Source organism: Kogia breviceps, chromosome 12, assembly GCF_026419965.1.
Source record: "Kogia breviceps isolate mKogBre1 chromosome 12, mKogBre1 haplotype 1, whole genome shotgun sequence".
Lineage (NCBI taxonomy): Eukaryota > Metazoa > Chordata > Mammalia > Artiodactyla > Physeteridae > Kogia > Kogia breviceps.
In genome coordinates, this window is record NC_081321.1 from 38,797,523 (window position 1) to 38,824,014 (window position 26,492).

Here is a 26,492-nt window from a genome sequence, read left to right on the forward strand (position 1 = left end):
CCCCACCTTGTCGGCCCCGCCCCTCCGCTCGGCCGGCTCCCCCCCACGGACATTCCAGCCCGGCCGGGCTGGTGTGCCAGGGCAACCAAGGCCGGACCGAGGCCTAATCCCCCCGCCGCCTGGCCCGGCTCGGGAAGCCCCACTCACCTCCCCGCTCTCTGGGGGCTGCCCGGCTCTGCTGTGGCGGAGACACACAATCGGGACAAAGGCGCAGCCCCCAGGGGGCTAACTCAGCCTTCACGCCCAGGTTGTGCGGCATTTGGGGAGTTTAATGAATTGTCCATCACGCCTTTCAGGGCCCGCCCGTCAGCCTGGATTAATCTTTGGAGCCCTGGTGGGGTAGGAGACACTAAGCCTGTATTTATTACTCTCCCATTGTCACTAATTGAGGTAATTATCTGTGACTCTGGCCTGGCCAACAATGCGGCATTCACTCCCGGGACCTCGATGGGCCTGGCTCCCACTCTCAGCACCAACCCTCCCTCCTCTCCTCTCCCAAACCCGCCAAGGGCTGAGTGGAGCCCTGGAGCATGATGGGAAAGTGGACAATGTCCCACAGTGCTTCACCTCCCCACCAGTATGGAGTTGCCGCCAGGGAGAGGCCTGGTGCCTCCAAAGCAGGCGAGAAAAGAAGGCAGCCTGTCTGGGGACAGGTTTCGCTGGCAGAGCCCTCAAGCCACAGAGGGGCATGTCTTGAGGTCTTTGGTTTTCTGGACTCTCCAACGCCCCATCTCTGGGTTTGTGGCCCCAGGGTCTCCCGGGGCCCTTCTGTGGATCCACCTTCATGTCCCTGTAGCCTCCAGAGCTCTAGGGTATTAGGAGGCCCCATCCGCTACCAGGTGTACTTTAGGGAGATCCCTAAAGCTTTCAGGGCTGGCAGAGTAGTGTGGGTATGATGGGGGAGGTGGGGAGAAAGAATAGGAAAGGGCTCGTGAGGGAGCTCAGGGGGAGAGCAAGAGGAGCCGTCCCAGGAAGGAGCATCCAGGGCTCACGCTAATGTGGCCATGCAATAACCTTGGGGAGAAACTTGGATTTGAAGGGGTGAGCAGTGCCAGAGAGTAGATTTCACCTGGGAGATGGCCTCCCAGGTCAAGGGGATTGGCCCTGGGGAACAGGTGTGTGTGTGCCTGTGTGTGTGTATAAAAGAGAGAGATAGAGAAAGATAGCAAAGGAAGATTTGGACAGGACTGGATGGTGAGCTCCTGGAGGGCAGAGACTGTGTCTTTGTCACTGTTGTTTTCCAAGAGCCTAACACTGTACCTGGCACATAGTAGATCCTGTCAGATGAATGGATGGGTGAGGCCTGTACTTTCACTGGGGTTAAGATCCGTCAACTCTTCTCTTCCATAGCTGCACGCAGACTCTTCATTCTACCTCAGGACTTGCTGAAAAGAAGTTCTGACCATCCCCGGACAGTTCTTGAATGGGCACTTCACCAGCTGCCGGTGTCAAGGACCTTGGCAAAACTCAGTGCTACAGTTGGAACAGCGCCACCTTGTGGTACCTCTTGGGAGAGCTCCTGCGAGACCCCAGCAAGGGAAACAGGGTCACCCCTCCCAGAAGGGGGATGGGGGCGGGGGTGGTCACATCAGGCAGCAGCCACCCCTCCCCTTTTATGTTGACCCTGAAATGCTGTGCCAGTGTTCCTGCGGCACAGTTTTATCATCTGTTCCTTCCTTCTGCCAGCATTTGCTGGGAGCCTGCTCCAGGCCAAGCTTGTAGGTGATATGGAGCTAAATCAAAGGCGCTACTCTTGAGTAGCTCATGGTCCAGTGGGGAATTCTACAAAAACTCTCTGCCCCTCACATCTCCGTCAATTCCTCTCACTGAAGCTCAAATGTTTTATCCTTGCTTCCCAGGGACACTTCATGATTTGGTTCCCACACATCATTCCAGGATCCCATCCCTCTGCAGCTCTGCCTTCCCCAGCAAAGTGCCTTTGCTCCCAGTGAAATCTGCACGCTTTTCCACCTCTCTACCTTCACCCACACCCTGGAATGAACCTCTTCCCCATCTCCCCCTGCTGAAATCCACCTCAAAGCTTCCTTCCTCTTGAAGCTCTTCTAATTTCCCTTGGCAGAATGGCCCAGCCTCCTGAAGCACCTTCTTGGCAGGGCTTTGATTAACAGCACATACTGGCTGTTCCATGGGTGGTGATCTGTGTATGTTATTCATGTTCCTATTGGCTTCTAGCTTTCTGAGGACGTGGACTCTGTGTTTTGTTCAGCTTGGCATCTCTTGCAACACTGAGCTAGGCACATCATATGCCCTCGTTACGATAGATGGATGGATGGATGGATAGATGAATGAATGGATAGATGGATAAATGGATGGAAGGATGACAGATGAGTTGGTGGATGAATGGATAAATGGATGGGTGGGATGTATAGATGGACACATGCATGCATGGATGCATGGATGCATGAACAAAAGGATGGATACATGCATGCATAGATAGATGGATGGATGAAGCGAGTCTTCTCTAAAAAAGATTCACAAAAGGCTATGTAGTACCAGGGGCTTCAAGGGAGGGAGGCTACCCCATGCCAGGACACACACTCTCCAGAGGAGAGAAGAGAGTCCAGGCCGAGCCTTCCTTCACTAACAGGTGCACCCTCAGTGACTGGTCTCCCAGAGGCCTGGGTATATTCTGACTCCCCAGATGTCATAGTTTGGGAGCTGTTCCTTCCTTCATGCTCCTGTAGACCCTCTGGAATGTCTTCATCAACATATATTATATTGTACCGCCTGCACGGTGATGACTCTGTAGTTTCCTCTTCCACATCCCTTACCCTGTCTCACACACACCCTAGATTTGTGAGCTCCCTGAAGATAGGTAACATGTCTGAGTCTCTTGTGTGTCCCTAGGGCCTGGCATACAGGTTTAATGGGTCTGTGAACAAATGAATAACTGAGTGAATGCCGACTCTCTTCCCCACAGACACATTTTGCACCCTACCACTACTATTCACGTTCAGCCATCTTTGCTCGTCCTCTCCTCCTCACACACTTCCACACACGCCAGAGTTATGGCCTGGTTCTTTGTTTCATTACCCATTTGTGGCCGATCTAGGGAAGTCCCAGGGCTCTCCTGAAAGTCTGAAGGGGGAGGGGGCTCTTAGCTCCTCTAAGGCCATATTAACTGGGACCCGTTCAGAAAAGGGCTTCCCTGAGAAGAACCTGGCTATTGGGAGGGTAGGAGCATCCTGTGTTAACCTGAGGGCTGCTGCCCCTACCTGACCACACCCTCCAGCTTTGCCGTCCCTACTCCTGACCTGTGAGGCTGTCCCAAGGTGGGGGTGGGAGGAGAGAGGTAGTTGTGGCCTCTGTCTTGAGGCTGGCTGGCTGGCAGACACAGCCAGATTTAGAAGTCATTTTCACAGCAGGGAGTCTCCAGCCTTCCACCCACAGGGCCCTGCAGGGCCAGTCTGAGATATGGCTCACCAAGGGCTGGCCCTGAGACCTGCACCAGCTCCTCCTCTTCTCCTCTCTCTCTCTTTCTCCCCAGATCTTTAGCAGCTGGTGCTGATTCCACCCTTAGGCAAAGATAAAGGGAGTCCTGGCGGGGGGGCTACTGCACTGGCATCTTAACCACCCAAGTGCTCCCAGTACACCATTCACCGGTTCAAGGGGCTGTTTGTCTCCACCCCAGGGATCTCCTCTCTTCTCCGCCTCTGCTGCCTGTTCCTCCTCTTCCCTTACCTTTACTTCTCTCTTTCCATCTCCTAGTCCGATACCCCAGCAGTAATGACATAGCCCTAGAGAGAAATAATAATCAGAGCTTAACACTTATATAGCACTTACTACGTACCAAGCGTTGTTCTAAGTGCTTTGCATATTGAATCATTTCATCCTCCCAACAAGCCTATGAAAAAGCACTATTAATAACCTCATTTTATTTATTTTGTTTTGTTTCTTTGTTGTTTTGCGGTACACGGGCCTCTCACCGCTGTGGCCTCTCCCGTCGCAGAGCACAGGCTCCGGACGCACAGGCTCAGCGGCCATGGCTCACGGGCCAAACCGCTCCGCGGCATGTGGGATCTTCCCGGACCGGGGCACGAACCCGTGTCCCCTGCATCGACAGGCGGACTCTCAACTACTGCGCCACCAGGGAAGCCCAATAAACTCATTTTATAACTGAGGAATACAAGGCACAGAGAGGTTGAGTAATTGCCCAAGGTCACACAGCTAGTATGAGGTAGGTACAAGATTTAAACCCAGGCTGCCAGGTCCCAGAGTCCGTGTTCTGCACACAACACTACCATAGTTCTCTAACAATGTTAGCAGTGTGGGTAAGCTCTTAGAAACTGGCCTCCTGTGTGCTCAGCCTCAAAGAGGCCCAGGCAGCATAGTGGAGCCCACCTCCACAAGCCCAGCCCCTCCACTTTCCCATGAAGCTCACCTCTCCTGCCAGACCCGGAGCCCTGGAGCCCCTGGGTTACAGCAAAATCCAGGCAGATGCTTTCACCACTGCCCTGGTCTTCCTCAGTCTTCCTCCTAGCCTGAAGTCCATCCTCTTCTCAGGCCCAGAGGTCGAAGGCACACACCCCTCAGCTGGACCAGGCTCACCCCAGCCTGGCCTCAGTTTTCACTCCTGCCTTTATCTTCCACAACTCCTCTGAATGTATCCTCAACTCCGCTCAAACCAGACCATTTGATGATTTCCTAAACTTACCCTGTTTCCCTATATCCATGCCTCTATTTTTGCTCTCCCCTCTACTTGGAACCCCTTTCCCCGAATTCTATCTCAGATGCCACCTCCTCCATGGAACCTTTCCTGATCTCATAAAATCCATACAACCTGCCGTGTTTGATTCCTTAGAGTACTGAACACCCACTGCTCAATCTATCATTATTCGTGTGTTTTCCTCTTCACCCCACTGTCAGACAGGTCTTACTCATCTCTTTCCTGGAGCCCAGCTGAGGGAACCACCTGGTTCCCCTCAGGTGCCCAGTAAATCCTCAGTAGTTATAATCGGTAGAAGTTAGAATTGTAGGTGGAAGGGAGACAGAACTCAGGAACCTTTGATCTCTGCCCAAGGTGAACCCCAATTACGTTACTTCCTCCAGCAAGAGCTAACTTGAAACCTGGCAGTGTGGGTTTCAGACAGCTTCTGGGATGGAAGGACCTTCCTGGGTGACTCTGACCAAGGTTCTCCATTTAGGTTCAAAGCCCAAAGAGGACACCAACACCCCCCGCCCCATTCCACTGAACCAAGGCCCGGCTTAGGGTCCAGTCCAGAGGCCTCCCTACCCCGCCCCCTCCCCGTCCTGCCCAGCCTCTCCTGGTGCGGGTGGGGAGTGACACAGATAATTGGAGACCAAAGCTATACGCGGTTTGAGAGCGGGGCTGGGGATCTGAACGCTGAGCCTGAGTCGGAGTTGGCAGGACTCCGTGGGGGTGGGGGGCAGAGGCGGGGCTGAGGGCCGGGCCAGGACTCGAGACTGAGTCTGAGCGAAGCCCCCGCGCCTGCCAGAGTCGGCGGCTAAATTTACCCAGGCTGACTCAGCCCTTGCCCGGAATGGGGGGTGGGGGGAGGGCATCGGGGCAATGGGAAGAGCCAGCGGGGGTGGGGTGGGGGGCAAGGAACAGAGAGTCCGCCTGGGGGAGACAGGGGTGGGCAGGGAGTTTCCATCCAATAAAGGAGTCTCCTCCACCGCCCACCAGGCGGGAAGGAGCGCAGGAGCCGTGGGGAAGGAACACTATGGGGAATGGGTAGGTGAAAGGAAGAAGATGCCAAGGCTGGACAAAGGGAAGCTTAGATTTATTGAGCGCCTACTGTCTACCAGGCACTGTGCAAGGCGCTTTACATACATTATCGCATTAAGTCCTCACAACAACCCTGCGAGGTAGGTGTTTATAAACCCCCATTTGACGGATGAGGAAACTGAGGCTCAGGGAGGTGAAGTGATTTGGCCAAGTTCACATGGCTAGTAAATAGGAGACAGAAGAGGTGCCCGAGATCGAAGAAAAAAAAAATACTTCAGTGTCTGGGTCCCAAGCCGTTTGGTGTGGATAGTACAAAGAGGGGCTCCGCGCGCTCCAGAGGTCTGCAAGGCCAGAGGCCTGCTCCCGATCTCGCAAGACTGGAGACAGCAAGGCGGGGGACACGCGCGCAGTAACTAGGGAGCAGTTGATTACTGGCAGCGCCGGGGTTGGAGGGACTCGCGGACTAGCTACCAGGGAAATCCGCGACCTGCGCGCGCCCCGTAGTGGCTACAGCGAGTATCACACCCCACACCTACAGGCTTTTGGGGACCAGCCTCCCTCTTCCTTCCCTGGCTGGTTTCTGGAAGAGGCAGACATGCAAGACATTCTCAGGGTTCTTTCAGATGCGCGATACCACCTGAGTGGGAAATCGTGGTAACTATTCAGAGCATCACTAAGGAACACTGGGGAGGAGGAAAAGGGGAAGGCCTAAAAAAGTCCCAAGCTGCTCAGCTCAGACCACCACAAGCCAGGGACAGTGACAAGGTCACCACCCTGCACTGCCTTGGGGATCCTACGCCTAAACCTGAGACTGGAATAGGAGCCCTTGCCCACTTACTCGGCTCTTCTGCAAACACTGCACAGTCTCTTGAATTGAGAGTGAATGCAGGTGTCAAAGAAGCCACCCAGGGACCCTCAGACTCTGTTCACTTATTCCTAACTGTCTTGGCTTGTGGAGGGGAGGAGTAGATAAACGCCTCCCCAAGGACTCCAAAACATCAGGGATGGACCTTAGAACTCCCTTGTTTTACATATTACAGGGCCTGGAGAGGGGAGGCGACTTGCCTAAGGTCACCCAGCAAACCAGTGTCAGAGTTGGGATTGGAAGCCAAAACCTGTGACACCAAAGTGAGTCCTCTTCCTGCTTTGCTGGTGGCTTCTGCCAAGAGCCCCTCCTCTTCTGCCAAGGGCCTCTCCATCACCTGGTCACCTCAGTCCGAAGCCTCTCCATCACTTTCCCCCTCCTGCCCAGAGGCCCTGCCCTGAAGTTGCCCTATCCCATTCCTGTCCTCCTGTCTTATCCTGGCTAGGCCTCTCTGCTCAGCTCCATGCCTAGTGCGTCGGCCCCTGCTGAAGACCTTACCCGAGTGCCCTGAATGGAGCAAATGTTAAAGTCTACTGCGCACCCTCATCTCTCCTGAAAAAAAAAATCATGAATTGACATATGCTTCCTTTCCTTTCATCTGTGCACCTTCTATTTTGAGTATGGGAACGGGTAAGAGGTACAAGGAAGTCTGTGAGGAAGAAAGGGGACACAAATACAATAAAGGGCCTCTCACTGTCGCTCCCTATTTCCCTGTGGGGACCCCTTAGTGTCCCTCGCCCCTGAAGAGGACCTCCTCGGTTCAGCTGATGACATCTAGAATCTCTTGGATATTGTCGCTCAGCTCGGCGGCCTTCCCGCCTTCCGGGGGCCCGGTCCGCTCGTTCCGCCAGGAGGCGCCCGAAGCTTCTGTGTCGCTTCCATCAGAAGAGCTGCTATGGACGCTGAGCTCCGCAGCTTCGTCGGAGTCGGAGTCCGGGGCGGTGTGGCGGCGGATGCGGGACACGGCTTCCCGCAGGGCCCCGGCATAGGGCCCCGGGGTCCGCGCCCAGCCCCGGCCTGCGCGCCGCGGGACCGCCGCCACTTCCTCCGAGCCCTCGGCACTGCGCGCGCCTCCCGAAGCCGCTGGGCCTAAGGCTGAGTGCTCTGGGCTACCTGGCTGCGTGGGGGCATCCTGCAGGTTTACTTCGCCAACCGGGAGCCCCAAGATGCGGGAGGCGCGCTCCTCCAGTGAGGAGTCCGCGGACTTCCCGCCGTCAGCTTCGAGCCCACGTCCCCCACCGGGCTGCTGTGAAGGGCGACTGCTCAACAGCAGCTTTCGGCAAGGGGAAGGAAGGACCGCGGCCCCCTCTCCCTCCTCCTTGTCGGCCTTCAGTTGGGTGGGGGCATTCCCCACAAGGCGCGGCACCCCAGCGGGCAAAAGCTGCACATGCTGGGTTCGAGGGGTCGGAACATACTGGGACCGTATCACCACGCAAGTGGCGTCAATGACAAAGACGCCTTCCCCACGAGCCGGGCCACGGGAACCTCGGGGCAGGGTGTGGGGGCGGCGGGTCGCCTTCCAACCCTCCAAGGTCTCGGGTCCTGCCTCCTCTCTATGACCCAGGGACTCGCTCCATCCCGTGCCTCCCGGAGCCCAGGGTCTGGGGAGGGTCTGGCTATGTCGGGGCGGCTGCTTTTTAACGGAGGGCATCCAACACTTGGGGAGCCAGCTCTGTTCTCTCCCTTCCCCGGAGCCCTTGGGATGGGGCCTGGACCTGGGAGCAGGACGCGGGGGGCTGGGAGTGGCAGGTGCAGACCCCGCAAGAACTGTCTCCGTGCCTGGGTTCCCAGCAGTTTTGGCTTGGGGATGGCCGTCGCTACCACTCTTCAGGCCAGCAGCAGCCAGCCTCAGGCTTCTCTCCGCGGCCGCCTTACCGGACTCCAGCCTTGGCCTGGCTGTTCCACAGCCTGGGGATCCCCCCAGGAGACCCCGGCCCTGACGGAGACCCCAGGCCCCTAGGACGTCCCGGTAGATCCGAGGATCTAGCCTCTTCTTTGTGCACCCTCCCTCTGTCCTGGTCGGAGCAGGGGTTGAAGAGGCGGGCGCCTGCGAGGGCTCGGGTCCTCGCTTAGTCCCCAGGGTCCTGTGGGGGCCTTCGTAAGAGGGTGGAGCCACGTAGGGTGGCGGCCGGTCCCAGCGGCGTCGCGGGGCCATTCCGGCAGCACCTCTCAGCAGCAGGTGAGCTTCGTAGCTGGGGGGCCCTGGCCGCCGACCTCCCCAGGGCCCCGCCCACGCCGCCCCTGGATTGCTCTGCGGCTGCGCGGATGGACGGGGCGGTCGCCCCACGGACCCCAGGCGCTCCGGCCGTGAGGGAGCTGGGAGCCCTGCAGGCTGGGCCACCCGAGGGGCGTTCCGAGGCTCCGGGCGGGGCCGACCAGGAGGACTCCTTCGGGCCCCACCAGCCTTGCGCCTTTTTCGCTCAGTCTCCTTGGCCTCCCGCTCCTGCGATGCCGCTTTCCTTTTCTCTTGCTCCCGGGCTCGGGCCTCGGCCGGGGGCCCCGCCCGCCAGTTGGTCGCCTCCTGCAGCACCCTGGAGGCCCAGGGCCGGCGGGGCGGCGGCTCAGGGGATCCCGGGCGCGGCCCACACCTGGGACAATGAGCAGGAACCCAGGTGAGCAGTTTGTGGGGGAAGGGAGCCGAGGTCCGGGGAGCTGGGAGCGCTGCAGACCACTTGGGGCCGCCTTGTGGAGGGGAGTGTGTGAGTGTGTGCGCGTGTGCACGTGCGTATATGTTAGGGTTGAAGTCGAAGCGGGACTCCTCACCATCTCTCCATACACACTTTAACAGCGTCTGCCCCATCTCATCTAACCTTTCTCACGCCCACTCCTGTCCCCCCAAACAAACGGGATGAGTCAAGTCCCAGCCCTCGGGATGGGGTGGGGGGAGGCGTGGGAAAGAGAAGGGGGAACCGCAGCCCTGGCTGGTGCCCACGGGAAGGTCCGGACCCCAATCCCTGCCCCAGCACTCTCTTCCCCTTACCCCTCCTTCACTCACGTGCGGCTCTGGGGCCCGCGGGCCCAGTGGCTGGCCTGGAAGTCCATGAGCTGTCGAGGAGGGGCGCGGCGACTATAATGACAGGAAATAGTCTTCACTTCGATCACCAGCAGCTTTGATTTCTGCACCCAGAGGCAGCTGCCAGACTCCGCATCCTGGAGTTCCCGGGGGCTATCGGGCCCCTCGGAGAATAGCTGGCCATCCAGCATCCTGCCCCACCCCACCCCGGCCCCCCACCCTCCCACCCGCCCCAAAAGCCCCCTCCCAGCCCGGGGAGCCGGCGCCCACTGCAGAGCGGCGGGCCCAGCGACTGGGGACTATATATACCCAGGCACACGTGTGTGCCTGTCTGTGTGTGTGCGCGCGCATGTGACACGGCGCGGACGGCTCCGCGCTGCTACCTCCCCCACGTGCACGACCGCCTCCTGGGGCCTGGGATTGGGCGCCCCTTCCCACTGCTCTTGTCCCCCAAGCCTGATGGGACCTGCACGAGTGGGCAGGGGATTTCTTATTCTTGCCAAGCTGACAGCGCCTGCACCCCCGCCCCCATTTCTTCAACCTTCCCGCCGTTTTAACCCTTCATCCTCCTGCATGTCAGGGTGCCTGACCAGCAGCGTTCTGCCCCTGACTTCCTGCCTCGGACTTTGTTTTCTCCGACAGGGAGGTGATGGGCATGGAACGCAAGGTCTCCGCCTGCCACTCTCTGCTGGTTTCCATGGGGCTGGGGTGCAGGAGGGGCTGGCCCACGGCTGGGGGGGTTATTTTTAGCGACAGTGGCGTTCGGGCGCAGAAAGGAGATGAGTAACCAGCTTCCACGCGGTGGAGGGAGGAGGCGGTGGCTTTCACGCAGCCTTTGTGCGACTCTGGGGGAGAGCTGCCTCCAAGCTCAAAAAGGGTCACCACCCCACCACCCCCCCGCCACACACACACACCCTTAACTCCTTACCCTCTCAGTGCTGTGCTCAGGGCTGCTGGTGCAGCAGGACAGGAGTCTGTCTTAGCCATCGAAGCTGCCCACACTCTCATTCTAAGATGTTTGTCCTTGGGCACCCGTGGAGCCCTCTCCCTGAGGCAGGCTCTCTCCCCCAGTCCAGAAGCCTGGATTTGGGGGGTCATAGTGTTCTCAGCCTGAGCTCTGCTCAGCTTTGTGGAGGACTAGGGTGCGTACCCACTTGCACCCTCTCAGAGGGTATAGAGGAGGAATGGCGTGCTCCCTTGGCAAAACTAATCCCCTAGCAACTGAAATGATAAAAGTGGCCCCTATTTCCCAGTGTAGATCTCTCCATCACCACTACCACAATGCCTGGCTGACTCAACCCGGACCTGAAGTGATGCTCAAGACCATCACCTTTTAGGCTCATTCTGTCCCAGGAGGGTTGTTGCTTACATCTACATGATCCCTCCCCCAAGCCTATACCAGGTGTCCCCTGATTCACCATGGTAATGTTAGTGGCAGCACAGCCCACGCCAACCCTTCCATGCAGAGACTTAGCAACCATGCCTGGCAACCATGGCAGCAGTTCCAGAGGAGAGGAGGGGTGCGGGGAGGTGGGAGAAAAGAGTGTGTATGGCAATGGTTCCTGAAAAAGGGATAATTCGCCTCTCCTGAGAGGAATAGGTAAGAATAGAAGGCTATGAGGCTCCCAGATTTTGTCCCTTGTCTTTCTTTCTGCTCCATCCTCAGACTCTTGAGACTGACTGGTTGGGTTTTAGGGGGCAACGGGAGACGCAGATCCCAATTTGTTTTCCACCAAAGTATATGCAGCCCTTGGGCACAGACCCTTCCTTTTAAGGTGATGAGCCAGGAGGGTTGTTTTAGGACAGAGACTGACTTACTGAGAACCAGAGAAACAAAACCCAGGCCTCCTGCTCCCTAACATGGACCTTTAGAGAGAACCCAAACATCCCCTATCCCATCCAGTCGACCCCACTTTACACCTACCAGGTGCACCGATGTCTCTTTGCTTGAAGGTGCTTCCTTCCACCCAGGTCCCAACAGAGCCCTAAGGCTTTAAAAGTCCTTGCCTCCTCCCTAGACATGATGGAATGTGACATAAGGAGACATCTGTCCTTTCCATCATTCACCCACGCCCACACAAACATACCCTAATTCTAATAACTTGGAAGTCTCCCTCCCTCAAGTCTGGGAATGTGCTATGAGAGCTGTGAAGGGGTGAATGCAGAAGCAGTGGCTTCTTCAAAACCATGATGCAGCACTGAAAGCTTGACCTCTGACCAGTGCCCTAATGCTTCTCTGTGTTCCATCAAGAAGCCTGGTTTGGAGGAACCAGCATGGTATGGCTGGGTTCATCCGAGTTCTTAGGCACAGTGTGGGTAGGGATACACACAGGAGTTACTCTGAAATTCTTTCAAACCTTGGATAGGAAATGGTTATCATACCTGTAAGGCAGTGGTGAGATGGTAGCCAGAATTTGGTTCATAGCCAACAATCTAGCAGTCCTTATAGTGCTCGGTGCTGACTACTGTTTTGGTCCACATGGTTTCAGCACAGGGAAAGGGTCTGATGGGGTGACCATAATCCTGCTGCTCCCCACCCCCCACTGTCCAGCTCATGTCTACCTTGGAAGAAAGGGATTTGTTGAGTTCAAAGACAGTGCCAGCTCAGCAAAATCCAAAGAGTCCCACCTTCTCTAAGTTGATAGTGGCAGGTCTCTCTGCCTACCTAAAGGAGATCCTCAGTCTGTTATGAGATTTTCCTTGGGTGCTAGCTATGGTCCAGGCAGAGGAGAAAGTGAGGTGATAAGGAGACTGCAGGGAGTAGGGTGGGGAATATTTACGAACAGAGAATTAGAAAGGCAGTAAATCTAGTGTAGTGGTGAACTGCATGAGCTCTAAAGCAAGACTGTTTCAGCTCAAATCCTAGCTCTACTTTTTATTAATGGTGTGGCCCTAGGCTAGTTACTTGGCCTCTCTGTGCCTCAGTTAAAAGAAAAAAAAATCTGTAAAACTGAAATAGTATCTACTATTGTTCTGAGGATTAGTTGAAGTAATACATGTAAAGCACTAAGAATAGTGCCTGGCACACAGCTTTATATATGTGTGTGTGTGCTATTATCGTTGTTAATTAATGATGAGCTGAAGAAGCCATATGAAGTAGGAAGGTTGGAGTAGTAGTGTCTATCAACTACAAAAATCAAACACTGAAATACCATGAAGAGGCTCCTGTCATTTTAATTAGGTTTGCCACAAAAAGCAATAACCTCAGCTAACCACTCTGCCTCCCCCTCCACCTAAGTCTCATCTCCCTTCATATGCATACAGCACAGGAACCCAAAGGCCCTCCTCCCCATGATCCTCCCCATTCCCATTATGGGAAGAAATGCCACTAAATGGACTCAGCCTCCGCCATACACCATGAAACAGGATGAATAAAAATATCTTTATGAAGAGTTTTGTTGTGTCCATTATCTTAGGGTGGAGTCAGGAACAGAGATAGAGGCAAAGGCTGGGTGAGGTCTGGGGATCTCTCAGAGATCAGAATTTGCCTGAGGAGCACAGAAAGGGGGCTATGTCTAAGTGGACAGGAACTAGGCTGAAAGTTTTCCTCAAGGGTGAGGATAAGGACAGCTAAAAATCCATTCTCCTTCCTCCCCCACAGCTTCCCTCACTCCCATGTGGAAGGGTAGGGGGCTCCTGGGCAGGGGTCAGAGTCACAATTCTCTAAAGTTCTCGTCTCTGGTTCCCAGAGCTTTGGGCAGGCAGTGAGTGGGGCATAACCCCTGGTGCTGCATGACCCCTTCCCCCGGCTCAGGGCTTCTCTCCGCCTGTGAGCACCAGGGCCTGCAAGATGTCAGACAGTGATACAATTCCCTTGACCACATCATTCTCATCCACCACTACAAGTCGGTGAACCTGCACAGAGCAATAAGGAAGGGAGAAAGGGATGTTTAGTGCCAGCCTCAGTTAAGGTGAGCCCTTCAGCCCCTGCCCTCCATGCCAAACCAAAGCTGCTACCCCAGCACCTTCTGGGTTGCTGGCTCCCCTACCTCTGCTTCTACCAGCCTGTTGATGATGGTTTCCAGAGTCTCATGCAGGTAGCACTTGAGGACACCCTCAAAGTGATGTGATCTATGTTGCAGGGCTTTGGTCACTGACACATCTAGGTTGTTGTAGGTCTTTTCTGCTGCCAGATTCTGGGGAAAGAGAGAAACATTCATGCAGGGAAGCAAGGGAGCCAGCCCGCAAACTCAGAGCCCACCCAACCTCACCAGAGTGATTTAGGGTAGCTGTCAGCCATGCCCACAAGCCACACCCAGCTCATTCAATTCCTTTTCAAATAGGATTTGAGAGCTTGGAAGCTTCTAAAACCCTCAGGTCCCAGAAGAGACTCTCTTCTTCTCCCTCTCCACATCCAACACCCCACCCCTTTCCCTGCCTCCCAGCACCTCCACAATCACTCACGATAACATCAAACTTGGAGTAGATGTCCACCACACGCCCTAGGGGGACAGAGGCAGCTCAGCAAGGAGGATCTGGCATCCAAGGCTCCCCCTGCCTATAGAATCACCCTCCGGGCTGAGCTGAGGGAACAGCAGATTTTCCCACAGCCTCCCTGGCTTCCCTGGAGCCCTCCCTCTCCTTTTGCCCAATCTCTCACCTTTCTCATCCACCACTGGCAGGGCTGAGACTCGGTGCTGTACAAAGATGCCCAGAGCCACATAGACGGGGGTAGTAGTGCGGACCATAGCAATGTTAGCATAGGTGCCAATCTGTAGCTCTTCCAGAGACTTAGACATGAACTCTGGCTTGGGGAACTCAGTGATCTGAGGAAATAACCATCATCTTGATTTTTTTCAAGGCCCCTCAAACCACCTTTGGCTACCCCTCCGACAAGTATGTAAGAAGTAAAAACTGGGGTGAGGAGCACTTACAAACAACTTGAGGAATTTGAGGATGCGCTTGTGGGTGAGGATGTACAAGGTGTTGCCTGATTCCGGGTCAATAACTGGCAGCCTGTGGATCTTGTTTCGAATTAATGAAGAGACAGCATCAAACAAGCTGTGGGAAGGTAGGGGATAATGATAAGTTCCACAGTGCTGGGCTGGGCCTGAGGGTGGTTAAATAACTCCTTAGAGTTTGTTTATAAACAGGTGGTTGGGGGAGAGGAGCAGTGTTCAGACTAGACACGTGTGTGTGTGTGTGTGTGTGTGTGTGTGTGTGTGTGTGTGTGTGTGTCCATCCGTCCTTATTTGGGTATCTAGGGCCTTAGCTATGATGATGGCAAGGCTCTTTCCCCTCTGGACAAATGGTTAGCTGGAACTCACCTGGCATTAGGAGAAATGCAGACAAGTGGTTTAAAGGAGTCCTGTAGGTACACCTCTGAAGGGAAAAGGGAGGTTCACAAAATACCACCATGAAAAACTGTTTCCCAAGAAACTTTCCATCCCTTTATCCTTTTACAACCCCCAGTTCTCTACATACCTCTCCAAGTTTCTATCTTGTGTTCTTCCAGCTCATAGATCTGTACCTGAAAGCAGAAGCAACAGAACTTGAGACTTGATCTCCCTGCTTCATTAACCCCTTGTAGTTTGTTTGGAAGAAAGGAAATGAGAATGAGGGACTCTGGGCAGGGAAAGTGGTTTTGGTCTAAGTGGTTTTGAGCTAAGGCTCCTTACCAGGGCTGATTTATAGTAGCGGTGCAGAATATTGATGAAATCAGTGATGGTCAGCATGCCTAGAGGCCAAGATAAGAGCCCTCAGCACTGCTCAAAGCTTCTCTCCCTGCCCAGCACAAGATGCCAGTAAAACTGTGTTCCAACAACTTCTGCTTACCCACAAAACTTTGCTTCTTACTATCCCACAAAGGGGCAGCTCGGACACCATTAGTCACCAAAGCAAAGAAAGCTTTCTTCACCTGTGGTGAAAGAGTAACAGTCACAAAGGAAAATTCCCAGGGGGCAGGACTTTAAAAGAATAGGAATTGGGTATGCTGGGGAAAACATGAGCCTAACCCCATAGAAGGACAAGGGTATTACCCTTGGGATGAAGTAGGATGAGAGGTACTGAACCAGAGGCTCCAAGGAAGGGGGAGGGAAAAGAGGATTTCACCTACCTGAAGGGAAGTATCAAATACGACCAATTTTGAGCTTGTGGGAATCAGGTCATAGCAGCGATGAGACTTCATGAAGGAAGTATACACGCTATTGTTGGATTCTGGAGTCTCTGCATAGGGTGGGATAGTTAGTAGCTTCCTTCCATGCAACAACTCACAATCAAAAGAGGCAGAAAATAAAAGTATTGTAGTTGCTCAGATATTTACAGCATGATTTTATAAGGCCCCCTATTCTGTTTCGTTCCTATTGTTCCCACAAAACCTGGATAAACCCCTTAGAAACCATTTCATCCAACCCCACCCACAGGCAGAACTATATCTATTGGCTCCATAGCCAAAAGATGGCTGACATAAACAAAGTCTGTAATACTTTCACTAACCTATTCTAGTCTAAAAGCTTTTTTTCTCATCTTTAACTCATTTTCCTTTTCATGTATTAAAGCACATTTTCACTTGTTCTCTTTTCTCAATTAAGATGTAATTAAGCTTCTTAAAATCCAAGTAAACTTCTTAAAATTCTTCTAAGACCCACAGATGAGAAAGTCATGGTCCAAGTTGGGCCACTTCAGAACAACACTAAGTTAAAGCCCAGTGCTCAATCAACCTGGCCCAAAACAACCTGAGAGTCCATCTTGGGATGACCCTGTGAATCAGAAATCATCCCACCTACTCTAGACAAATGAGAGACCCTGGCTGGGTTTACCTTTCCATTCTCCTGATTTTAACTGCTTGCTCTCAACTAGAGAAGCAAGCCCCAAAATAACAGCCCAAATGTGCTACATAGTATGCTATGTGTACTTAAAAATATTACACCATTTAATCTGCAAGGCAAATAAATATTGCCCTCATTTTTCAGCTGAGAAAACAGATGGAAAGCAGCAAAAACAAACAAACAAACAAAACTGCTCAAGGTCATACCACTAGTAACAAGAAAGACTCAAACACGGATCTACCTGATTCCAAAGTTCACACTCTTAAATCCTATGCCAGTTGTTTGTTTTTAATTTTTTACCAAAGTTATACAGGTACACAGTTTACAGAGTCATATAGTTCTACAAATTTTGTTAAGAAAAACTGCAGTCCCTAACACCCACCTCCTTGTACTACCCCACCCACAGATGAGACCTCTTTTAGCTGAGTATTTTGGTACTTATTTCTGTCTATAAATAACATGCTTATATTGCTACTTTTAAAATTCACTTTTAGGCATTAACTATTATCATGCAAGGAAGATGAGAGGCATTATCTATTATCATGCAAGGAAGATGAGAATTTTCAATTCTCTTTCCTACCAGGACCCCATTATAAACATGCACCTCCCATCACTCCATTCTCCCAGAAGTTAAACTGTAAGGTTGGTTACATCAGTATTTAAATAATTTTGACTAAATATTCATTATTCAGAGCTAAGTCAAGTAGTAAAGTCTGATTTTTTTTTTCTTTCACAACTTTTTGTTTTCCTTGGAGTTAATAACTGTCTTGTCTTTTTGTTTGCTTAGTTCTCTATGCACAGTACTTATAACTAATTCAATCCCCAAGCTCTTTACCAATTTTTAAATCTCCTTTCAAGAAGTTCAGAAGCATGAGATAGTCTAACAATTTAAACTACCCAAAGAAGTCTCTCTGGAGCCTTCTGACCTGCTCAGATCTGGGCTGGTGTGCCTGGTGTGCACTGCTGTCATCCTTAGATCTTCCTTCATCACCATCCAGGGGAGCCCTTTCACGAATCTCCTGTACTGGCACTCCTGTGTCCTGTATCCCATGTTTTCATCTTTTTTGATTACTCCCTTGTTTTGATGGAGCACATCTTCCAGTAGCTTCCTGAGAAAGGGTGCATGGGAAGTAAATTTTTTGAGACCTTGTAGCCTGCAGATATCTTTATTTTACCCTCATCTTTGAATTATAATTTGGCTGGATACAGAATTCTAGGTTGGAATTTATTTTTCTGCAGAATATTGAAGGCACTGCTTCATTGCCTTCCAGCTTCTGGTGTTGTTGAGAGTCCGGAGTCCCAGGCAATTCTGATTCTTTGTATGTGACTTGTTTTTTTCCTCTTTGGAAACTCAGGATCTTCTCTTTGTTCCTAGTGTTCTGAAATCTCATGATGATTGTGCTTTGGGTGGGACAATTTCACCCATTGTGCTGAATATTCAATGAGTCCTTTCAACATGAAAACTAATGTTCTTCAGTTCCAGGAAATGTTTTTGAATTACTTCCTTGATTGTTTCCTTCCCTCTGTGTTGTCATTTTTCTCTTTCTGTAACTCCTATTATTTAGATATTGGACTTCCAAAATTGACCCTTTAAGGTTTGTTTTTGTTGTTGTTGTTGTTTTTAAAATACAGTAGCCTCCCCCTTATCCAAGGTTTCACTTTCCACGGTCTCAGTTACCCGTGGTCAACTCTAGTCTGAATATTAAATGGAAAATTCCAGAAATAAACAATTCATAAGTTTTAAATTGCACGGCATTCTGAGCAACATGATGAAATCTCTTGCCATTAAGCTCAGTTCCAGCCCTGGGCGTCAATCGTCCCTTTGTCCAGCATATCCCGCCCGTTAGTCACTTAGTAGCCCTCTCAGTTATCAGATTGACTGTCGCTGTATCACAGTGTTTGTGTTCAAGTAACCCTTATTTTACTTAACAATGGCCACAGAGCACAAGAATAGTGATGCTGGCAATTCGGATATGTAAAACTGAAGCCCCAAAGTGCTTCCTAGAAGTGAAAAGGTGAAAGTTCTTGACTTAATAAGGGAAAGAAAAAAAATCATATGCTGAGAACTATGATAAGAATGAACCTTCTGGACTTCCCTGGTGGCGCAGTGGTTAAGAATCCGTCTGCCAAGGCAGGGACATGGGTTCAATCCCTGGTCTGGGAAGATCCCGCATGCCACGGAGCAACTAAGCCTGTGAGCCACAACTACTGAGCCCATGCACGCAACTACTGAAGCCTGCACGCCTAGAGCCTGTGCTCAGCACCAAGACAAACCACTGCAATGAGAAGCCCGCATACTGCAACAAAGAGTAGCCCCCACTCGCCGCAACTAGAGAAAGCCTGCATGCAGCAACGAAGACCCAATGCAGCCAAAAATAAATAAATAAAGATAAAATGTTAAATTAAAAAAAAAAAGAATCAGCATAAACACAATTCACTGATTAAAAAAAGAAAACAATGAATCTTCTATCTGTGAAACTGTGAAGAATGAGAAAGGAATTCATGCTAGTTTTGCTGTTGCACCTCCAACTGCAAAAGTTATGGGGTCAGTGTGTGATAAGGGCTTAGTCAAGATGGAAAAGGCATTAAATTTGTACAATAAGGTATTTAGAGGCAGACAGACCGACTGACCCCATTCACGTAACTCTTAATATATGTTATAACTGTTCTATTTTATTATTAGTTACTCTTGTTAATCTCTTACTGTGCCTAATTTGTAAATTAAACTTTCATAGGTTATATATGTATGTATAGGAAAAAACATAATATATACAGGGTTTCATAGTATCTGCGGTTTCAGGAATCCACTGGGAGTCCTGGAATGTATTCCCCGAGGATAAGGAGGTACTAACTACTGTATCTTTTCTCTCCTACTTTCCTCTTCTTTGATTTTTTCTTTTCCATTATAGTTTATTACAAGATATTGAATACAGTTCCTTGTGCTATACAGTAGGACTTTGTTGTTTATCTATTTTATATATAGTAGTTATATCTGTTAATCCCATACTCCTAATTTATCGCCCTCCTTTCTTCTTTGGTACCCATAAGTTTGTTTTCTATGTCTGTGAGTCTACTTCTTTGATTTTTAATTCTACTTTATGAGAGATTTCTTCAACTTGATTTTCCACACCTCCTGCTTAAGTTTAAAATTTTTGCTATTATATTTTTAATTTCCAAGAGCTCCTTTTTTGTTTTCTGAAAACTGCTTTTCTTTAAAAAATTACTTTCTATACTTGTTTCATGGTGGAAATATTCTTTATCTGAGTATGCATTAATGTTAATTTTTAAAATTTATTTTAAATAAATTTATTTATTTTGGGCTGCATTGGGTCTTTGTTGCTGTGTGCGGGCTTTCTCTAGTTGTGGTGAGCAAGGGCTACTCTTCATTACGGTGCATGGGCTTCTCATTGTAGTGGCTTCTCTTGTTGTGAAGCATGGGCTCTAGGCACGCGGGCTTCAGTAGTTGCGGCGCGCCGGCTCAGTGGTTGTGGCTCACAGGCTCTAGAGCGCAGGCTCAGTAGTTGTGGCGCATGGGCTTATCTGCTCCGCGGCATGTGGGATCTTACCGGACCAGGGATCGAACCCGTGTCACCCAGGCACCGGCAGGCGGACTCTCAATCACTGTGCCACCAGGGAAGCCCCATTAACGCTAATTTTTAAAGTTCTCTTCTCTATGCATTGACTTTCCCCTTCTGTTTCCTTTTTTTCCTGTTTGTTTTTCTCCATTTGTGGGGGGCAGGTCTGGATCACTTTTTTCATGTTACAGGCTTTCTTTAGATGTCTGGTAATCCTTGGTTTAAAGGAGGATTCAAACCATATTTTAAGAGTGGAGTATTTAAAGCTGATTAGAAGCTCTATGTCTGTAAATGAACCTTGTTGACAGTGAACCATTTAGATGGGGAACACTCAATACTTACATTTTTAGGGCTTTCCCCTCAATGGGATTCTGAAGAGAAGGATTATTCATGCAATTTTGTGCTTGGAAGATGAAGTCTTTTCTATTAGCACTCTGAAGACCGAATGGGGGAAAAGGGCTGGGGTCTCAGCATCCAGTATAGTTCACTTCATGCTCCTGTTTTCAGCACAGTACCTCTGCCTTCAACTGGGCCGGTGCCCCTTTCCATACCTCCAGTCTTTGCCAAAGTTGGGATGGGAGCTTCCCAGCTGCACTCAGTGGGGTAGGGAGTCTTGGGATCTGACTGCTTCTTAGACCTTCAATGCTTTTGGGCTTTCCTCACTGCTAGTTTATAATTCAGTTTTCTCAGGTCTGCTAAGTCACTTACCACACTTCTGTCTGCTTTCCAGCTTCCAAAAATTCATTGTTATTATCTCCTCTCTTGTTCTCCCTATTCTGGTGGTTATGTACCTTTTTAAAAAAATTCCTTCATGGTTTTAGTGGCTTTTTGTGAAGGAGTGAAAATAGATGCATGTATTCAATCCACCATCTTTATCTGGAAGGCCACCATTGTTCCTCAAATTTGAAAACTCACAGACTCCCAAGAACATGTCTTTTGACACCAGTTTAAGACATGCTACAGTGATAGTTAAATACTATCATTCCAGGCTACAGGCCTACAAACATATTTGACTTGGTTTTCCCAGGATTTTTAAAATAATTTAAATCAGTTACCCAATTAAAAAAATCTGGAGATTTACATAAAAATCCAAACTCTCAGTTTCTTTTCATAATCAGAAGATCTGACAAAAGTAGGTTGTGAATTCCCGAATAGTAACAATTGACCAGACCTGGATAGTTGCTGCCTCCTTTTAGATGCAACGAGATCTACAGGTTATTGTAGTCACACGCAGCTCACGTCACTGCTTGATCCGTGGAGACAATTTGAGTTTCTTACCCCTGCCTCAGTTGGTGCTAATGAGAATGTACTCAGAAACACAAAACAAGCACTGATATCATGGGTCAGTACTCAATTATGAAGAATCATCTTGGTAATTCAAAATATGACTATATTAACTTTTTTGGATACCAACAACATGAAAACAGAACATTTAAAAAAATTCTTGTGGAGAACTCACGGACCTTTAATAATATGTCCTAGGATCTCATCCCATATTTCAATCCTCTGAGAAAGTGTGTACTCCTAATGCCATAAACATGGCCTAGGAAGACTAGGAGTGTTCCTGGGCAAAATTCTTTACCAGAGATGCCTATAAATTTTGCTTCTTTCTAGATGACCTAGGGTTGGACCATTCCATTCTAACCAAGTATTTGGGCAGGCTGGAATTGCCTTCTCCAGTGCCCTGAATTTTAGTGTTTAGTGCCTCTATTTCTAGATTAGTTCTAAGGGTTTCAAGTCCTTTCTATAATTTCTTGTGTATACCCAGTGGTTTTAGTGAGATTGCTGTATGATAAAATCCTAGTGGCTTTGTTTCTGGGCTACTCAGAACATACCAGGGACTTTTTTTTTTTTTTTTTTTTTTTTTTGCAGTATCAACTCATTTATTCATTCACTATTCTTTCTTTTTTGGCCGCACAGCATGTGGGACCTTAGTTCCCCAACCAGGGATGGAACCTGCACCCTCTGCATTGGAAGCACAGAGTCTTAATCACTGGACCACCAGGGAAGTCCCTACCAGAGACATCTAAACCATGGTTAGTCAGCCCAGAGTTGCCTATGGAAGCTTTCCCTGTACCTCAAAAGTTTCTCTCAAGTGGTTTGACAACTGAAGATATTAATCATCCTCACCCCGCCCAAGATTTATTCCTAGGTGATCTTGCCAAATCATTGTGCCTGATTTATGTGGTTTGGCACATTATCCGGCCCAGCTTTGATCTTCCCAGGGAGGACTCTGGGAGAAATTCAAAAGCACTGCTGAAGACAAATTAGGATTGGGCTACTGGTATGAAACTGGTTTTCATACCAGTTTCCTTTCTTCAGTAAACTTACCTTGAGGATGTTCATTTTCCAGAGCTGAGTAGTTATCTGAAGAAGTGACCTGGAGAGACAGAGGAACAAAGATTCAGCCTCTCTTAGGCTCCATCCATTTGAACCTAGCAACATTAGGGAAAGGGCTGGTTAACTAATGACTTCCTTGTCCTTCAGAAATATTATCTCATTTAATCTTTATAATAACCCTGAGGTGAATACTATTATTAGCCTCATTTTCACAGATTAGGAAACTTAGGTTCAAAAAATATTAAGCAACCTGCCCAATGTCACATGGCTGGCAAAGGGTGGAATGGGGATTTGAATACATATCTGTGCTGTTCCAAAGCTCATGCCCTTATATACTACCTTGCCTAATGAAACATTAGGTCTTAAAAGCTGAGACTAGAAAATATGAGCTTAAGGTTGGCCCCACAAGGCTCTCACAGACCTATTTTATAAAAATATGGAAGCCAGAGAGACAATACTGCTTTCCCCAAAACAGTCACTAAGCGTAGTTGTGGGTGCCTGAGTCACTGACGTACCCCTTACCATGAGAGGGGGCCACATCTGGGGAGGATCCCAGCAGCTGACTACCAGGGAGAGTCAAAGTTTGAATGACTGAGGGGTAGATAAGAAGGATAAATGTTCTGAAACTAGGGAACTGAGTCCTCTCAGCACCCTTGTGAGTCAAAGGCTGATACAGCCCAGAGGGTGCTGGTTTTCCAAGTCTCCTTGTTCATGACAGTCTGAGATTAGAAAGTGCTCTGAATATAGAGAAACCTTCAGAACCACCTCTGTGCTCCCTTAAGTGGGAACATTTGGAAATTTCATTGTTATCTAGGAACCCAGGAGAGATCATGATAATTTTTGTCGGCTGGAATCAACAGTTTTGGCTCTATTTTGCTCTGTCTGGGTAATATCCCCAAACTAACTTAAAGTCATACTTCACCTCCACAGCTGCTGTAGTAACATGGAGTTAAAGGCCTTGGCTTGAACCTGGGAGGTTGGCTGGTAAACAGGGTCAAGTTGGCAGGACAACCCTAAACTTCCCTCCTCTAATGGGCCAGGGTGTGGGCAGGGGATAATCTCCCTCTCTTCTGTCTGGGCAGCATAAGGCTATCAGCATGGCCTGGCATTTTGGCAAAACTATCGGAACAACAGCCTCATCACTTCTAAGTGGGAAAGAGGTCTGTTTAGCAGTAAAGCAGTCTTATAAAGATCTATACAAAGACACAGAAACAGCTACTTCTGTAGAAATTATTGTACCCAGCGTATGATACTTATTTACTGCACTGTGCTACAGTTATTTTGTTCGTTATCTATCCAAACAGACTGTAAATTCCTGGAAGCCTGGAACTATCATATACTTCTTTGTATCACTCCCTCATACCACCTAGCATGGGGGTTTGCATATAACTCTCAACTGTTTTGTTTTTTAACTCTCAAACTGATAATGATACACACTGATATGAACAGAGAGACCTAAGATTAAGTTACAGAGAGAGAAAAGAGACATACAGCTAAACAGAGACACAGATGCCTACATAAAGAGAGTCAGACACAATTGAATATGACTTTATCTTCCTGCCTGTTTCTCCACACAGGAGTGGGGTAATTATGTCCACTCTCTCTACATTTAATAACATAGGGCACTTGTGCAAAATACTATTTTCAGAGACACACCCTAGATCTGACACATAGACTCACAATTTCTTCCAAACTCCTGATCCACATTTTCAGTTGTTTGCTGGACCACCACAGATGTCACAGAGACTCCTCAAATGCTTCAATACAAAACAGAACAGCATCTGTCCCGCCAATCCTATTATTCTTACTGTGGGTCCCACCTTTGTTTTTGCATTGCTGTCTTCCCTGATGCCTAGAACTGTGGTCTTGATTCCTCCAAGAACGAGTTATGCCAACATGTCTGCTTAGAATGACAGAGCAGGGCATGACCTAAACTTGTCCTTAACATCTATCAGCTAAGCTGCTATGTTAGAAATGCCTCTAAGCCATCTCTCTCCTTTCCACTTTCACAGCTTTAACTCAGCCTTTTACATCCCACTTCTATAGCATTCTCTAAGCTGGTCTCCCTGCCAGTTTAGAGAAGAGGAAGTCTATTTCCTCTTCAATTTGTCTTTCATGCTGTCACCAAGTTCTCTCACCAAGCATCTCAGGTTTGGAAGGGACTTTAAACTCCAGCAACCAAGAACTCACTACTTTCTGAAGCAGCTTCATCCATTTACAGAAAGCCGTTAGGAATATTCCTAAAGTACACTCACTACCTTGCTCATGAATCTTCCTTGGGTCCTCTTCTTACAAAACAAAGTTCAAACTTAATGTGGTATGCAATATCTTCAACCTGACCCCAGCCTACTTTTCCATTTTCCAGTCATTTCTCCAACTGTGACCAAAATCCAAAGCTCCAGCAACATCAAGCCACTGGCTCACCCCAATTAATCTCTACATGCCCCAGTTTCTATGCCCTTGCTCACACTGTTCTCTCAACCTGCAATGCCCTCTCGTGGGCTGACAGCAATTTCTCCCTCCTCTATGCTGCCACAGTCCTTTATCTGCATCCTGATGCTAGCATTTATTACAGTCTACCTTAAATAACAGCTGTCACTGACTTGCCCTCACCCCCACTCCAGTTAGGCTAAGCATTTTCAAAGCAGGAGTTTTCTTTTTTCTTTATTTTATTCAATTAACTTATTTATTTATTGGCCAAGACGCGTGGCCTGCGGTATCTTAGTCCCCTCACCAGGGATCAAACCCAGGGCTGGCAGTGACAAGGCTGAGTCCTAACCACTGGACCGCCAGGGAACTCCCCCTTTTTTTCTTTTCAAAACTATTTCTATTCCAAAAACCTAATCCAGTACATAAAGTATGAGGGCTAAATTAGAAAACCTATATTAAAATGCTTTGTAAACCATAATACATTTATAAGTAGGTAAAAAAAATGTTATTTTGAATTTAATGAAATCAGACCTTTTATTCTTGCTCAAAATTCTCTTAATCTGTAAGAACTTACTCCCTTGCCTGGGTGACCAGCTGCAAATCATTTTACCACTTTGGTCTGGTTTCTTCTTTATAACCTTAGGGACATAACCTCTCTGCAGGCAAACAAAGGGTACAGTAAGGGAATGACCCTGGGCATGTAACTGATCCAAAGAAAGGTGAACCTGCAGCCCTCACACAACTACAGTAGCAGATGATAAAAACCAAGGTAGTTAGAGTTACTCTGCCTGACAAAGGAGACATGGAGGGAAGTGAATGGGAAGGGTTCCAGAGTACTAGACAAAGGCTCCTGAGAGAGAGGATGGGTCCAAACAGGTAGTAGGCAATCTGCAGCAACTCTGGATGACAGGAACCTGCCACAATCCGTCAATGCCTGCCTGCCAAGAAGGAGCTATGCCAACACACCTGCTTAGAATCGCAGAGCAGGGCGTGACCTAAACTAGATCAGGGACACAGTGGCCTCTAACACTGAAAGAGTCCCTCCTTCGGGGAAACCCCACTTTTCAGTCTCATTAAGGATATGTTACCTCGCTGGACACCTCAATGCAGTATAAAAGTCTTTCAGACGTCCCTCCTGCCAAGGACTGCATGAATCACACTCACACAACTGGGGACCAGGTGCTACCTGCAAGCGGGGGTCCCTCGGAACCCCCTGCTTCACCCAGGAAAGCTGGCTCACAACCCTTCTCTCTCAGGCAAACCTCTGAAGTGCTCGAGGCGCTAAAAGGAAAGGAGGCCCGACATCGCCAAGGCGTGCATAGGTTCCAATGAGGGAGCTAGGAGTCACTGCCCGCTCGGGCTAAAAGTACCACGGACCGAAGGCAGGCACGGGCGCGGCCCAGTCCTAGGAGATGCACTCAGCGAAGGAGCGGAGGGGCACGGTCACGGGATAGGACACCCTGCTTCTGGTTTACTGGGCACCAGCGCCGGCCCCGGCCTCCCCTTCCCCTGACGGGGGTCTCAAGCTCCACAGCGCCCTCCCGCAGCCCTCCCGCGCTCCTCACCGCCTCCATTGCGACAGACGCCGGCTAGGTTCTCTCGCTTTAGGAAGCTTGCCCAGGGCGGGAGGCGGGGAAGGTCCCGCCCCACGTCCGGTACCGCGACGCCACTTCCGCCTACGTCAGGACTGACGCAAGCCAAGGGCGGAAGGCGGGGAGCTGACCCTTCCGGCATGGCCTGGCCTCCGAAACCGCCCTCCCTCCCCTCCGGTCCTCCCGCACGTAACGGATCC

At 49.8% G+C, this 26,492-nt stretch overlaps 2 protein-coding genes and 1 long non-coding RNA gene across 4 annotated transcripts; 1 reads left to right on the forward strand and 2 right to left on the reverse strand.

Moving 5' to 3' along the window:
* Nucleotides 1-5,744: 5,744 nt before the first annotated feature.
* Nucleotides 5,745-9,796, reverse strand: DDN (dendrin). Its single transcript, XM_059080607.2, has 2 exons — nt 9,571-9,796; nt 5,745-9,163 (listed from the first exon to the last, which is right to left on the reverse strand). Exons 1-2 carry the CDS (start codon nt 9,777-9,779, stop codon nt 7,336-7,338), a joined length of 2,037 nt encoding a protein of 678 aa, XP_058936590.1. The 5' UTR covers nt 9,780-9,796; the 3' UTR covers nt 5,745-7,335.
* LOC136792267 (uncharacterized) lies at nt 7,850-25,950 on the forward strand. Its single transcript, XR_010835804.1, has 3 exons — nt 7,850-9,187; nt 14,390-14,599; nt 21,851-25,950. It is a non-coding gene; the product is annotated as an uncharacterized lncRNA (long non-coding RNA).
* On the reverse strand, nt 12,743-26,379 carry PRKAG1 (protein kinase AMP-activated non-catalytic subunit gamma 1). Of its 2 annotated transcripts, XM_067009227.1 has the most exons (13): nt 26,266-26,370; nt 22,262-22,310; nt 17,282-17,464; nt 15,644-15,753; nt 15,364-15,445; nt 15,207-15,265; nt 15,013-15,058; nt 14,856-14,910; nt 14,463-14,589; nt 14,189-14,354; nt 13,993-14,030; nt 13,578-13,724; nt 12,743-13,443 (listed from the first exon to the last, which is right to left on the reverse strand). In XM_067009227.1, the coding sequence occupies exons 4-13, from the start codon at nt 15,713-15,715 to the stop codon at nt 13,339-13,341; spliced, it is 897 nt and encodes a 298-aa protein (XP_066865328.1). In that variant the 5' UTR covers nt 15,716-15,753; nt 17,282-17,464; nt 22,262-22,310; nt 26,266-26,370; the 3' UTR covers nt 12,743-13,338. The 2 variants fall into 2 exon arrangements, with proteins under 2 accessions (XP_066865328.1, XP_058936625.1); XM_059080642.2 differs by lacking the exon at nt 17,282-17,464 and having other exon boundaries at nt 26,266-26,379.
* Between the last annotated feature and the right edge of the window lie 113 nt (nt 26,380-26,492).

Excerpts from the sequence above, each read along its gene's own strand:
- DDN (XM_059080607.2), bottom strand. The coding sequence starts at position 9,779 with ATGCTGGATGGCCAGCTATTCTCCGAGGGGCCCGATAGCCCCCGGGAA. Across the intron at positions 9,164-9,570 it reads CGCGGGCCCCAGAGCCGCAC|GTGTGGGCCGCGCCCGGGAT; the intron begins GTGAGTGAAGGA and ends TCATTGTCCCAG.
- PRKAG1 (XM_059080642.2), bottom strand. Across the intron at positions 15,754-22,261 it reads GGAAAATGAACATCCTCAAG|AGACTCCAGAATCCAACAAT; the intron begins GTAAGTTTACTG and ends CACCCTATGCAG. Across the intron at positions 13,725-13,992 it reads ACTCCAAGTTTGATGTTATC|AATCTGGCAGCAGAAAAGAC; the intron begins GTGAGTGATTGT and ends CTCTTTCCCCAG.